Below are 14,939 nucleotides of genomic sequence, written 5' to 3'. Positions count from 1 at the left end.
AGGCCTTGAAGTCAGTGTATTCACTGCAGAGACTCTCAGCCTCAGAGGTTTCTCTCGGTGCAGCAGACTCACTATGTGGCCCCGTCTGGATTTCTTGTTTGCATGGAGAGTGAAATGAACTCTGGGAAACGGGTTGGGTATTAAAACATCAGTCCCATCAGACTTACCTGTGCAGGGGAGTTGACTGTTGCTAGGTGATGGTTAGTGACATCAGTGCACCTGCTGCCTACCTGCCTCAGATCTGCTCTACAACATTCACGGTGGTGCTTTGCTCCTCATCATAACCACGGGAGACACATGGGAAATTATTATTATTTTTTAAAAACACTTTCGGACCGATGGCCTCGTTCTCTGTCAGAGCGAAGTCTATGCTAACGCGAGATGCTGAATAACAGTTGTCAACTTGGAGACTCAGACCTGCGTGGACCGTGAGATGCGGAGTGATGCAATGGCGTTCAGGCACGGCTCTGTGAAGTCGTTTCCATTTAACCTGGAGGTCACAACTGTTTCTGTGAAGGATGGGGTGAGTGATGCTGATGCATCTGCATTACGAGCTTTATCACTCTGTACATTAAGATAACTGTGTGGTGAACGTTATGAGTCGTTAGAGCAAACTCAGCATTCTGCAGAATTCAGTGTGAGTGAGCTGGATGTGTTTTTGCTGTATATTAATTATAGACAGGCAGAATTCTCTGAACCATAGACTGAATGACAAATGAACCAAAACCAAAGGTGTTCTACGTAGAGTGAGTTTAAAGCTAAAACGTGTTAGCTACAGGGAAGAGAACATAACCCGTCCTTGTCACGTGTTCTTCTGCGGAGGTGTTTTCCATGATTTAAACTATTTCAGAATGTCTTTTATGATTCAGCAGGTGGGGACTTTTCTGGGTCTTCAATGAAGATAAATATAACCCTGGGAGAAAAACCTGTAGAGCCTGTCAACCCAGTGTCTAGATTTAACCCACTGGTAAACCATCCACTGGTGCCGTCTATGCCCTGATGTGCCCCCACTCAGAAACTGCATGAAACAAAACACTTGCGATTGGATTTCACGTTGGACTTTCAGAATTTGTGTCTCTTCTGTCTTCAGGTTGAAGCTGGTGCGCAAGCTGTGGCTCCACCCGTCAGGAAGACGCGATCCAAGTGTCTCATGGCCTTTGCCATCAAGCTCTTCATAATCCTCATTGTCGGAGGAGCCATACTGGCCTGGTACCTCCTGGGTGAGAACTTCTTTCTTGTCTTTTCTTTTCATTATTTATCTATTTTTAATTCATGCTTGAGACGTGACCGCATGAATAGCAGTGATATACTCACGTTTCTCTGCAACAGAGTACAAGGTTTGGATTTTGGAGCCTCGTGTCCAGCAGCAGTACGCAGCCTCCATGATCATCCTCAATAGGAACTTCTCTGCTGATTTGTCCTCACACAACAGCTCTGTGTTCAAGGAAGAGGCCGCGGGAGTAAAGACCATGGTGAGCAGGGACTTCCAGTTCCTGTGATGCTTGACTGTTTTTCTACTACTTTGAAGCATACTGAGGTAAGACAGATATAAATTTGAGAGGTTGATGGTGGGTTTTTTTTTTTTGTCTTTCAGGTGGCGAAGATAATGAAAGGTTCAAGTCTTTCTCAATACTTCAACTACACCACTGTCTTCACCTTTGCGTACGTGGACATTCATTACTCATGCTGAAGATGTTTTATTTCTATTTGGTTTGTTTGTTAGTTTATAGGATAACGCAAAAAACTACTGGACAGATTAACACTAACCTCGGAAGGATGCGACATTGGTCAGGGAAGAATCCATTGAAATGTGTTATTGGAAATTGGTCAACTCCCCAATAGTAGTATTGGCATCAGCCTCACTAGTCACAATCATTAAGTTTCCTAAACTAAAACAGATCATCAGGCTCACCTACAGGAAATTAAATTTGTGTCTGCCCACATGTGCGACACGCTTGAACTTCCAGATCAATGCTAACGGGCGTCGGTGTTGGTTTCTGCTTTATTTGTTGCAGTAATGGGAGTGTTGTGGCTCACGTCGGGATAGTGATGTCAGTGCCGAGCAGCCATGTTGGGAGGGTCACGCTGAGGGAGGTCACTGCGAGTCTGGCGAACGGCCTGAGGGAGAATGGAGGGTCGGGGGAGGGACAGATGGTCAGTGTCGACGGATACCTCCTCCACCTTCCTTCACTGTCTGTCAGTGGTGAGAGAAATGGATGGGAGAGGGACAGTGCATGTTAGGAAATTAACAATCATCATTTTGGCATCAATTTCTTTTGTCTTCTCCCAACAGAACCTAAAGATTACAGAACTTTTATAGGCTTCCTTTGGTATCACGCTTCATTTTCTACCTTTTCTTTCTATTAAATGATCTGTTGTGATTGACCTGTAATCAGCATGCAGCTCAAAATATAAATTAAAAAACAAAAACTTTTCCCCCCATGTAATATCAGATTATTGATAAAAATTAAATGGAGAAGTAAAAAAAACAGAACAAACCAACATTAGACATTAGATGCCATTGCCATACAATCTTTAAAAAGGTTTTTAAAGGATGTTTCATATGTGTGACTTTATCACAATGAGATTTAATTAAAGTTTCTAAATGTCAGCATGCTGGAGATAGCTGGAGTCATGTGATGTTAGCATCTTGGCTCCGACACAATGTTTGGGACATCATAGTTACACATACTTACCCAATGCTATGCTAACTCTTGGCCTTGGAGGTAGGCTAATGCTAGATTGTTGTTGTAGTCAGCCAGCCAGAAACACTGAGACAAACCACAATGGTTAGAATCCTGTGACAGCCACACCTGCAGCCACAGTGACACCCACATGCTTTGACACTTCTGACGCAAATGTTCCACTGCTGGTCTCAAATGGCAAATGGTGTAACCCAGAAAACAGTGGATTTAAATACAGGAAGTGCCAATAAGGATGTACCTAATTGTGCCTGCCACAACACACAGCAGTTATTTAAAACAAAATTTTAAGGCCTAACTTCAATAATTAGTTATGTTTGCTTTGATTTTAATTGAAATGTATTTCAAGTTATAGACCAAATGCCCTATTCATTTTCTTTTGTTAATATTTCACTATCCCCCTGTGTGAAAGTGGGCTGATCACCCAGTGTATCCTCCCTTTAGTTAGTTAGCTAGTTTAGGAGATTGTGTTTTCATTGCCTGTGTTTATATCAGTTCATTTTACCTCTTTGGGGCCCATTGCTCGCTTTTGGAAAATTGAGTTTCCTAATAAATAAATAAAGTCCTTAATTTCAGAAGCATCTATGACGCAATACCTTTTAGTTCAGTTCCTTACACAGGCTTATGATTGTTACTGGCCCCACGAAATATTAGGTTTTATAGTTGTATAAGTATTTTGCCAGCTGCGCTAAAATCCATAGTTTAAACACGCAATTTACTCATTATCCTCGATATGCTTTCCCTGAGACTGTTACCACCACCAGAAGCTGTTGTCCAGAGGACCTGTGGTTCTCAGTGGCCCCGACACACAGCGTTCCACCTGCCTGTGGCACCTCCAGGCGGCCCCTGGCTCCCAGCTGGAGCTCCACATGGAGTTACTGCTGCCACAGTGCCAGGACCGTCTGGTGGTGTTCGATTCCCTCACCCCCACCGACACTCGCCTCATCACATCGTGAGTATCTTTCACGGATGTAATGACCTGCTGTGACACATCAGTTCAATAGTGACCCTCTGTGTGACGATGATAGTTCACTGTATTATTTATCCTCTCAGTGTCGATGGCTGCAGTCGACAAGAGCGTGCGGTCCACGTCCTGTCTTCAGGTGAGTGGATGACGGTGGTTTGGAAACAGGGACTTTACAACAACAAAGACTCCTTCTCTTTGTCTGCACAGGCCTGGGACCGCCAAGGTAAGACCACCTAAACCACCACACCTTAACTAGTCCGAAAATAGTCCCACTAGAATGGTTACCCAGAGATTGTCGGCTAAGACGTTACAGATTAGATCTCTGCCTCGCCAAACACATTTACCTCTGTTGACCTGATCAGGTTGTATCAGGCCTGGATGCCATAGAAGTCAAGATGAACTTTAAATTGTGAATTAAAGTATTTCTCTCCTAGAGTGTAACTCCACTATAGAGCTGAGGGCAGTATCAGGCATCCAGGGGACACTGAGGACCCCCTTTTTCCCAAGCTACTACCCTCCAGACACCAACTGCACCTGGGTCTTTATGGTAAGACAGACCCTCATCCTTTTTCTCCTTGATTTAATGATTGTTGCAATGATGCATGACTTTTACTTTGTGTGTGTTTGTTCTTAATTGTATTTTTTAATTTACTTTAGATGCCAAGTTTATGGATGGGCCTGACTCTGGAGTTCGAGGGCTACAAGTTGGACAGAGCTGGCAACAATCAAGCCTGTACCCAGGGACAGTGGATCGTCCAGAACCGCAGGTGAGCTCAGACATGGTGAGTCCTGCTGGTGTGTGGGAACTGTCCAAAGTCTTCGATTGGTCCAGTGTGTCCAATTATTGGAAAACTTCATCTATGGGGGTTTTACACTATGAACTGAGTACTTAAAATAAAAAAATAGACTGTAAATTTGGAGTACCACAATGAGAATGACTCAAAAGGTCTGTAAACTACAAACTAAGCTAAAATAGTTTTTTTTTATGTCAAACTGGAGGCAGCAATAAAAAGACAAAATACCAAAGAAATGTATTTATACATCTGTCTGTGGTTTGAGGTGTGACGGGAAACATGTTTCCATATAGGTCATGATGTGCAGACCTTTCAGATGGTGTCATTAACAGCTGCTTCACAGTCATAAACACACAGAAACAGAAGACTACTCATCAGAACACCAGTGCAAGAAGGCCCTTAATTAAAAACACAAAGAATAAATGGAATTAAACATGTAAATGTGTTGTGCTCAGACTGTGCGGTACCAGGATTCTGCAGCCATACAGCGAACGACTCCACCTGCTGTCCACGGTGGTAACTGTCGTCATGACGTCCCAGGTGTCGCTCACAGGGCCGGGCCTTCAGCTGCACTACAGCGTCTTCAACCTGTCAGATCGTAAGCTGGAGAGACACAGACAAGACATTTAGATGAGAGAGAGACGATTCGACTTTGCTTCACTTGTGTTAATATCATTTAATTGCGTGTCTGTGTGTGTTGTGTAGCTTGCCCAGGCCAGTTTCTGTGCACCGTTAATGGCCTGTGTGTTCCTGCCTGTGATGGAATCAAGGACTGTCCCAGTGGACTTGATGAGAGGAACTGTGGTATTTCTTTAATGCTCATTTACACACAATGTATTTTCCCTTTTAACAGGAGATTGAGACACAGGAAGGACAACAACAGATGAGTTGGAGCTCAAAGCTGAGAGTAAAGTCCAAAGCATTTACATGATTGAGCAATTTACAGCCAAATGAACACTGATATTATAACACAATTTTCAGATTGGATGGGACACACTGGGAAACAACAGCATTGGGTATTCAAATAAACCACAAGCCTCTTGTGACAGATGAGCCAGTTTTATATAACAGAACGAGCTGACGGCAGAAACATTTGAAACATGAGCTTCGTCGATGTGCCGCTGCGTATGAAAGCAAGCTGGCTTAAAGTCAGAGTGATGCTAATCTGATTTGATGGGGCTGTTTTTTCCCCTTAAATGTTTTTCTCCACTGTGATGTCAGATAGTTCCTCACAGCATAAAAACATGTGGTATTTGGCTGCTCATTAAACTACAATGCAATTATTAGTTCTGTTCTTTAAGTATTGATACAGCTGGGTCATGAAGTAGCCACAAAATACTATTAAAAGTGCATTGTTTGCTTTGGTCAATTGTATTTAAATTGCATATATTCTCATATTGTGTGTGTGTGTGTGTGTGTGTGTCAGTGTGTGTGGCTCAGTACCAGTGTCCAGAGGATGACAGTCGATGTGTGGACTACACCAAGGTGTGTGACCAGCAGCCAGACTGCCCAGAAGCCACAGATGAGATGAATTGTACTAATGGTAACACACACACACGTAATAAATGCTTCTTTACATTCTGTTGTGTAGAATATTTACTGGTGGTCATGGGTAATGTGACACAGGGACACACACAGAATATGTGCTACAGCTGCAGCAGCCGCACACACTAACCACACTGTCTGATGGTTTAACACCCATGATAAACATTTCACACCAAAATATATTAACAAACCAAACGATGAAGCAATAAACATGAACTGTGTAACACGTAAAATCCTACGGTGCATTTTCTGACAAACAAAATCAGTGACAACGGCAACAAAACATTAAATATAAATGTATCCGTGTGTGTGTGTGTCCAGGTGTACGGTGCACAGTTATGACCTATGTGTGCGCTGATGGAACGTGTCTGAATAAACCAAACCCAGAGTGCGACTCTGTTGTTGACTGCCCGGACGCCTCGGATGAAAAACAGTGTGGTCAGGAAACACACACACGCACGCACTTTGCAAATAAAGACAGCAAGTACATGCTAAATGTGTGTGTGTGTGTGTGTGTGTGTGTGTGTGTTCAGACTGCGGCCTGAGGCAGGTGTCCAGTCGTATTGTCGGGGGCACCAACGCCTCAGAGGGGGAGTGGCCCTGGCAGGCCAGCCTTCAGGTGAAGGGTACCCACATCTGTGGGGGGGCTCTTATCTCCAGCCAGTGGGTGGTGTCCGCAGCCCACTGTTTCTATGACGACCGGTATGTACAGGAAGAGAGAGAGGAGGAAGTGGTCTGATTACGGAGGTGCTGTAAAGTGCTTCATGAACAAACACAACCTGAGGCACTAATTCTCTTCATTATTATTATTATTTCTCTGTTTTCTTTGAAATCCCTTTATTTTCCGTGCTTTTGTTTGTGTCTGTGCTGTCCAGGCTTTAACTGTATCAGCCGGTCTGACTCAAAACCTGCTTATTTCTGTATTTATATACACTTGTGTCTTCGAACAGCCAGAACCTTCCGAACTTATAGCTGCTACATCCTGTAGAGAATTAAAAACTGCTTGTTATTTGTCCTGTGATTAAAAGCTGTGATTATTAATTTGCATTTTCTGAATCTTAAAACTTCAGCGGGTGAGGAGACTTGTGTTTGTAAAATAAAATAAGTTTCCAAAGACATAAAGGAAGTAAAATTATTGAGATACTGAATTTTGAGATATTTTATTTGAATCGATAGGGAAAGAAGTAGTGTAAGATAAAGCTCCTGTAACACATGACAAGAGATTTTCTCCTCCTCCTCCTCCTCCTCCTCCTTAAGGCTCTACTCCGCCTCCATGTGGACAGTCTACCTGGGTAAACACCTCCTCAGTCCCAGCAGCCCCACAGAGGAGGTGGCGCGAGTTCAGGAGATCCATCGCCACCAATACTACAACAACAAGTCCAACGACTACGACCTAGCCCTCCTGAAGCTGGACCGACCCGCCTCCCCTCTGCAGGCTGGACCGGCCCGACCCGTCTGCCTGCCCCCACCGACCCACCAGCTGGAGCCGGGCCTGCTCTGCTGGGTCACCGGCTGGGGGGCTCTCAGCGAGGGGGGTGAGAAGGGAATGTGAGGGTGAAGTGTTGGTAGACGGTGGATTTTAGTATTAAAACAGCTAATAGTTGCGGTTAGTACATATAAAGATGGACAACTTCATCTTCACTATCCAGAACCACAGCTAAAATATCCCAGATGCAAACACTCACATCTCTCACATTCGGAGCCAGAGTCTGTGCGTGATGTCCGAAGTGATCATGCTTAACCAATCACGAGTCATATTTGCATAATACACGCCTAGTTGTTACCATAGGAGCAGTTGACCAATCAGAGCAGACTGGACTTTATCGGGACAGGAGCTAAAACCAAGTGTTTCAGACGGAGGCTGAAAAGCAGAGCTGCAGTTTAAAGATTAAGTGATGTGTTTTCTTCTGGAAAGAGGTTTTGCTTGAAGTTGTCCAAAAGCTAATGATTACATCCTGATAAATTATATTTTCATGATCACCATAATAAATTCAGTAAACATTTCTTGCAAGGACTGCAAACCTTTAATCTTTAAAAATGTTTTCCAGAGGACAGAAGGTGAAGGAACGTATATGAATAGTTTTAAGACTGAACCTTGTAAAAAGACACTTTTGAAATAACTATGCAGCTTTATAAACATTAACGAGCTTAAAGTGGACTTTTATTTGGTGCACTTGACCTGTAGGTTGAATTTATGAGGAATCGTGTCCAAACACAGTATTTTTTGTTTTTCTATAAAGTCGTTTTATTCCTGTTACAGGATGAACATGAAACTTTTCTACTGACTTTCTGTGTTAAGCAATATAACGAATTGTTTTCACAGGAAGTTCTTATCTGACTGTGAAGTCAGTAGCACTGTGAAGGTGACGCTTAACGTTTACTGAGAATTGGTCAAACATTAGTGCATTTAATGAGTTCTATTAAAGTTGAGGGGTCACTGCAGTCGGACATATTTCACTGTCAGAGCAGTGTCAGCTCGGTAACTTGAGGGAGAAGATGAGATGAAGACTTCCGGCTTCATCTAGAAAATATAGTTTATGAATTGTCTTTACTAAAAAGAGGAAAAATCTTTACTCACTGACCTTTCGACCCTTGACCTCCTCCAGGCAAAGCCAGTAATGTGCTTCAGAAGGTGGATGTTCGTCTGGTGAGTGAGGAAGCCTGTGTTCGCTCCTACGGCAACCTGCTCACTCCCAGAATGCTTTGTGCTGGTTATAGTGGTGGAGAGAAAGATGCCTGTCAGGTAGGAACTCACACAACGATGGATTAAATTACTATGTGAAATAAAATCTGACACTAAGCAGTTCACAGAGAAGTTTATTCAGCATCTTAAGGTTTTCTCCTTTATTTTACGTCATTGTTGCTCCGGTTAAGTCTCATCGTTCCCCTCAGCTGCATTGTAAAAGCTTTAAAACTACGAGTCCATCATTTTCTGTCTGAAGCCGAATGAGCCAGAGAGAAAATTAGCCGAGCTCAACCCAAACCTGATGTTTTCTCTGATTACAGGCACATGCAATATAAAAAAATCAAGTAAATAGCTCCGCCAATGTGATCAAACCCAAATATAATTTCCAGATTTTTGGCCAAACACAACCCAACTTTGGTCCTGACAGACTTGAGTATGCAGACAGCTGAGCAGGAGAATAGAGCTGAACAGAGTGAATCTATATTTGTCGAGTGGACAGAAACACACCTCCACATGCTAACGTTGCTCTTCATCTGCTGGGGGTGTGAAACGGCAGCAGTTTGTCAGCACAGTCACCTCCACAGTGTGATCCCACTCTGTCAAAGTGTTGTTTAAAGGTTGCTGTGCTGCCCCCAAGTGTCCTACAAGCTGAATGCAGGCTGAAATCAAAGTATTTAATTGTGAACTACAAACAGCTTCTTAACATTCAGTAAGGTTCCTATAATATTTTAAATTTGACGTAAAAAACATTGAAAATGATATGTCGATAGAAAGATCCACTCTGGATGTGTTTAGTGTCCCTCTTTATCTAGATATGCAAGACGGCAGAACAAACTGATTAAATTAAAAATCTTAAAATCTTAAATCTCATGGGTTGAATAATTGCCTGTGTTATTTAGAATTAATTTAAGGAATTTATGATGTTCTCAGTCTGTTGACTAATTTCAATGATCTGGAGATAATGTGCAGATTGTTTTTTTTTTTTTTATTGATCGCCCATAAATTATATTTAAAGCCAGGCATCCATGCACCAACTGATTTAATGGCTCAGCTTTTAGTATTATGGTCATTATTGAATATAGAGCCATTCAAATCTCACTTCCTGACCCTCGTGTCTCTTGTCAGGGGGACTCCGGTGGTCCCTTGGTTTGTGAGGGGCCGTCAGGTCGCTGGTTCCTGGCCGGAGTGGTGAGCTGGGGCGTGGGCTGCGGGCGTCCAGGCTACTATGGCGTCTACACTCGTATCACCAGACTCACTGACTGGATCAGGAAGGTCATCAGCCCCCCCTGAGTCACTGAGGATCATTATCATCAGGACCCCAGTGCAAAATAAAACATTATACATGAGGATGAACTGTCAGATGATTTGAGAGCTCAGGCAAGTGTTAGAGTCATCAAGTGATGATGTAAATAATGTTCATTTTAGAACTGTATCAATCTATTTATCTATCTATCTATCTATCTATCCATCCATCCATCCATCCATCCATCCATCTATCTATCCATCCATCCATCTCCTGTCCTCCCCTCTCCTCTCTGGAAATGAGCCCAGTCCCCTGGAGATGTGTCAATATTTGGAAGTTCCCATTATTTTCAGTGTAATTACTATTTTATTAAGCTGTAAACCATAACGACACTCGTGCCCTGTGAAGCGTATCATCACTGCTCAAACTGGCCCCTGGGGGCCACGGAGACCATCCGTCATCCCAGTTGTCTCCACAGTAATTGTTCAGTGTTTGAAATGACCTTCAGTTTTCAGTTGGGAAAGAAAGTGACTGTATGAACAGCAATATTCTGACTTTTGACCTGATTCCGGAAGAAATTTTACACTGATTATGATGTTTACACGAGCTCGTAGAATATTCGATTATTATTCCTGTTTATGTTACAGAGCATCGTCTCATTATAACTCATGTCAACATTACATCATACTACTTGTTTACTGATGAACCCCGGCATCATCGAGCAGCTGGAATCAGTCGTGTGTCTTTATTGTAAAAAAAAAAAGACAGTGCTGGCTTCTCCAGTGTTTCCACAACACAAACCTCAGTAGTTGTACTTACTTCAGCCAGTACTACTACACACCTCTCTTCAGCTTCCCCTGGAGTTTCCACAACATGTACAACGAGGCAACTGTACTCGCCAATCGGCCTCCTCTCCTCCGGGGGACGGGTGAATACTGCTCGGATGATCTGTGTTTATTTGCATTAATCGCATGTAACGTGGTTTATTCCAGGAATTACCTTATTGACGTGAAGGCATGCATGGTAATCACAGTATATGTCTCTCTCAGAATCAGATCCACGGTGCTCAGTGAAGGACTTAAAATTCAGACACCTCCTCCAGAAACCAGCATCAACTATCAGTACATGAATCTCAAAGCTTGAGGGCTCTCCCTATCAACCCAGGTGGGACTTGAACCCACAATCCCCAGCTCCGGAGGCTGATGCCTTATCCATTAGGCCACTGGGTTGACACTTTTCTTCAATTATATGTCAGAAATCCACAGTGGTACAGTACTGCCCTACTCGGATGTTTGTGAACGCTGACCCTAACCCAGTCCCCTGAGATGAGCGAACATTGCTTTCATCTATGGCTCATCGTCTATTGTTGATGCTTCTTTTAGAGAAAAACATATCACACACACATCCTGAATATTCTCCGTCGCAATGAAAACTTCTCATGTTTCTCAAACCACTAAAAATAAGATGCTTTTTAAAAAAATGATGTGTCTCTATCAACTGTGTGAGATCACAATCATTTCTCTGGGAGGTAAAAGGAAACTGTGTTTGTTTTCCTGCATCACGAGGAGAGCAGCAGACAGAAGATGTCTGCGGACGTTGATTGAATTACGTCTGCAGGCCCTTCAATCTGTTATTCTTCAGACAGCTAATCAGCTACGCTTTCAGACGATTTGGCAGCTCATCCATATAACGAACAAATCAGCCGAGACATCAGTCAGTATATTTATCAGGAACATGAGTGTGGTCCAAAGTAGAAGAGTGATTATCAAAGAAGAGCCAGAGGGAAGAGGCCGGCGGTGTGGGACATTGATTAAATGATGGACATCGGCCATTTTACTGCTCCTTTGTTTGGCTTTGCCTGTAAAACAAAAGACGGAGCAGACCTATTTCCAGCACAACACAGTAATACAGTATGTGCCATCTTTACTCAAATCTTATTTACATTCATGAACAAACATGCTACACTGGAACATCATCATCCACATGGAGATCTATTTTTAGAAAGGTAGAGCCTTTCCAGAGCCATATTTCCCCAAACACTGTTTGTTTGCGTGAGTGAAACAAGTTAAAATCAAATAACAACAAAACTCATACGCTGGAGGGACTTTTGCTTTGAATGTCACAGTATTTCATTGTTTTGTTCACATGAATATCTAAAGTTAGAGTCTAGTAGCTCATACATCGAGCCACAATGAGCTAAACTAAGGATAAATTCTTTAAAAAGGAATTCAAATCTCCATCTGTTGTTTTTCATATTTTTACCTCCACCAATAAAAGTTATGTTTCATTGCTGTTTGTCTGTTTGTCAGTAAGATTACTCAAAAACTGCAGAACTAGTTTTGCTGAAATTCAGTGGATGGGTGGGACACAGGCCGAAAAAGAACTTTTGGACCGGGTTTGATTAAAGGGGTGGATCCAGGAGTTTTGGATTGTGAGATAGGGAATTAGCCATAGCCGAGGTACAGAATACAACCTTCTTCTTATGACTGGGAAGTAAAATAAAAGCTGAGGAAACCCTGGAACCTTTGAATGACCAGAATCTGCTTCTCTTCCATTTTCAACTGGCAGAACTAGACAGAGGAGTGGTTGCCAGGTGAAGCTGAAGGTTGATGAATGGGGGGAAAATAAAAAGATGATGACTTCTCTTGGCTGCAGATGCTCTGTTTTTCTCTGGTCAGTCATCTGGTGGCTGGTTGCAGCTTCGGTCTGGTGTCAAAGCTCCTCTCTTTGTCACATGCTTGATACTGTGCAGATGATTTGGGGTTTGGGTTAGAGGGTCCGGGCTGCCACACTACATAGGTTCTCAGGTCAATGCTGATGGATGGAGAGCAGATGTGTCAGAGCACCATTGATTCTGGGATGTGGTACAGGGGTGGAAGAGGTCAGACAGGTGCTGTGTGGTTAGGTCATGGAGGCTTTTAAAGGTGAGGAGGAGGATTTTGTGAATAATGTTCGATGAAACTGGAGCTACGACCTTTTATGAGACAACAACAGTCTGTGACGTAACCTGAAGCCAGCCATATTAAATGAAAATGACAAAAAAGCTCTCAAACACCTTTGCTGTGTCTAAATTCCGGGGCTGCGTCCCTTGGAGACTGCATTTTAACACTGATGTCACAGCTTCACGACCAGGTCGTCCCATTTTGACAGCTCGAGGGATCCAAGGGGTGGATCCTTCATGGGTCAACCAGTCCCAGCAATCAGTGCGAACTGGGGACCAATAACAGATTGCTATCTGGGTGGCTCAAAAGTAAACAACAATACAAGTGAGTGAGACAATTAGAAAACCTTCTGCAGACCAGACTGTCTCATCTCTCTTAACAAGCCTTTCACATCTTCTTCCAACGTAGTTAGAGCGAGTCTTGACGAAGAACCTAGACGAGATTTGTCTTTCGTATTTTGAATGAACTGGCCAACATTGTCAATGTAAACATGAAACACAGAAGGAACCAGATGTTTTGCTGGAGTCGCCTGCGCAGAGCTCTCGACAAACAGGGCTCAGCACATCATCTTGGTTCATTCTATGTGTGAAATTGGCTGTCAGATGTGGGTGCAGTTCAGAAAATGAGACCTTTTGTCTAATATCAAACTGCTGATTTGAAAACAATCCATCCACTTCATAGCGGTGCAAAATGATTGTTTGAATGTGTCAGCATGAATCATCAGCCAACGGCTGAACCTCTGCACCGAGAGCAAAAACCACTCATAAGAAAGAAATGATTCAAGGTTTAAGGCCAAGTGAAACGCCCTGAGATGAAATTAAAGTATTCAGCGGTTCCAAACAGCCTCTCTGACCTCAAAGCCTCCACTAGGTCTCATTCACTGGAACATATTTCACATTGCTGAACAGGCGTATCACACTCTTCACAGCTGCTCAAACTACACAAACACACTTAAGTGCTAATCTGTTGTTTTAGTGAATGTTTTGAATGAATAAAAATAGACAATAAAATAATACAACACATAAAGAAAAAGCTCGGTGAAACAGAGAATACGTTGACCTTGACTTGGCCGACATCACGTCTTCATAAACAGTGTCAAACAGTAAAAATACATTCTGCTCCGTCTTTGCATTAACACTGCAGCTATGGCCTTTAAGGATGTCTGAGTGTGTATGTGTGTGTGTGTGTGTGTGTGTATGTGTGGTAATAACTGTCCACAGCAACATGAAATCCATTTAATCTCCATCCAGTAGTTTACTTGCTCTCCCCGGAGCTGCTAGATTAAAACATCTTCACTGCACTCGCTGAACCGTGGAGACTGGCCTTGCAGTGTAAGCAGTGTCCTCGTGCGCAATGAGATTTACAAACCAATTCTTCACAGTTTGGGAACAACTGAGTACACACCATGCATGTGGGCTCAGATGTGTCGTATTTATCTTCATAACTCAAAGACTCAAAGACACATGCGCTTGAAGTGAAGCCACAAGCAAAGAGACAAAGTGGCACGAGTTGCATTCGTTCCTAAACTATTTGGAAATCGTTTTTAATTATCAAGTAACTTACTACCCTAAAAAATAGGGTCTATAGCATGATCAGGCTCATGACTGGCTCAGTAAAAAAGTTTGTAGTTTATATTTAAATACTTTATTTTACATCAGGCGCTGGTGCTCTCTACGGAAGCTGCCATGTTTTTTTACAGTAGCACAGACTGGACAAACTAAACCGTTTGAGTTTTTATGACATCTGAAGCTACCACAGGTTCTCAGCTGCAACATCACACTTCACCACTAGATGTCCCTAAATTCTATTTTGAACTTCCCCTTTCCCCAAGCAATCGTGGTGCTCTGGCAACATTTAGGCTCCAGAACTGTTTTAAAAATATGGATTTAGCACAAGTATCAGACAAAACCCAAACAATACTCTTCAGGGGGACCTTACTGGGGCTGACAAACGATATCAGCAACAGTCAAGTGGAGTAGAACTGAATGAGAGCATACACAGCTACAGGGAATAACATGTCAGCCAGCTGTGCTGCTTGAGACTGATCATATATCACAGAA

At 42.9% G+C, this 14,939-nt stretch overlaps 1 protein-coding gene and 1 non-coding gene across 2 annotated transcripts; one reads left to right on the top strand and one right to left on the bottom strand.

The window, feature by feature from the left end:
* Window positions 1-1,019: 1,019 nt before the first annotated feature.
* On the top strand, window positions 1,020-12,226 carry LOC109639254 (transmembrane serine protease 6). The gene is made up of 16 exons (XM_069529325.1): window positions 1,020-1,220; window positions 1,330-1,472; window positions 1,595-1,662; window positions 2,016-2,203; window positions 3,450-3,654; window positions 3,756-3,892; window positions 4,104-4,216; window positions 4,327-4,436; window positions 4,919-5,061; window positions 5,169-5,267; window positions 5,890-6,006; window positions 6,330-6,446; window positions 6,542-6,710; window positions 7,266-7,543; window positions 8,615-8,751; window positions 9,820-12,226. Exons 1-16 carry the CDS (start codon window positions 1,151-1,153, stop codon window positions 9,982-9,984), a joined length of 2,259 nt encoding a protein of 752 aa, XP_069385426.1. The 5' UTR covers window positions 1,020-1,150; the 3' UTR covers window positions 9,985-12,226.
* trnar-ccg (transfer RNA arginine (anticodon CCG)) lies at window positions 11,094-11,166 on the bottom strand. The gene has a single exon. It is a non-coding gene; the product is annotated as a tRNA-Arg (tRNA).
* Window positions 12,227-14,939: the final 2,713 nt, after the last annotated feature.

This window comes from Paralichthys olivaceus, chromosome 8 (assembly GCF_024713975.1).
Source record: "Paralichthys olivaceus isolate ysfri-2021 chromosome 8, ASM2471397v2, whole genome shotgun sequence".
Lineage (NCBI taxonomy): Eukaryota > Metazoa > Chordata > Actinopteri > Pleuronectiformes > Paralichthyidae > Paralichthys > Paralichthys olivaceus.
Note: the sequence above shows the minus strand (reverse complement) of the source record. Positions and strands in the feature narration are given on the sequence as shown.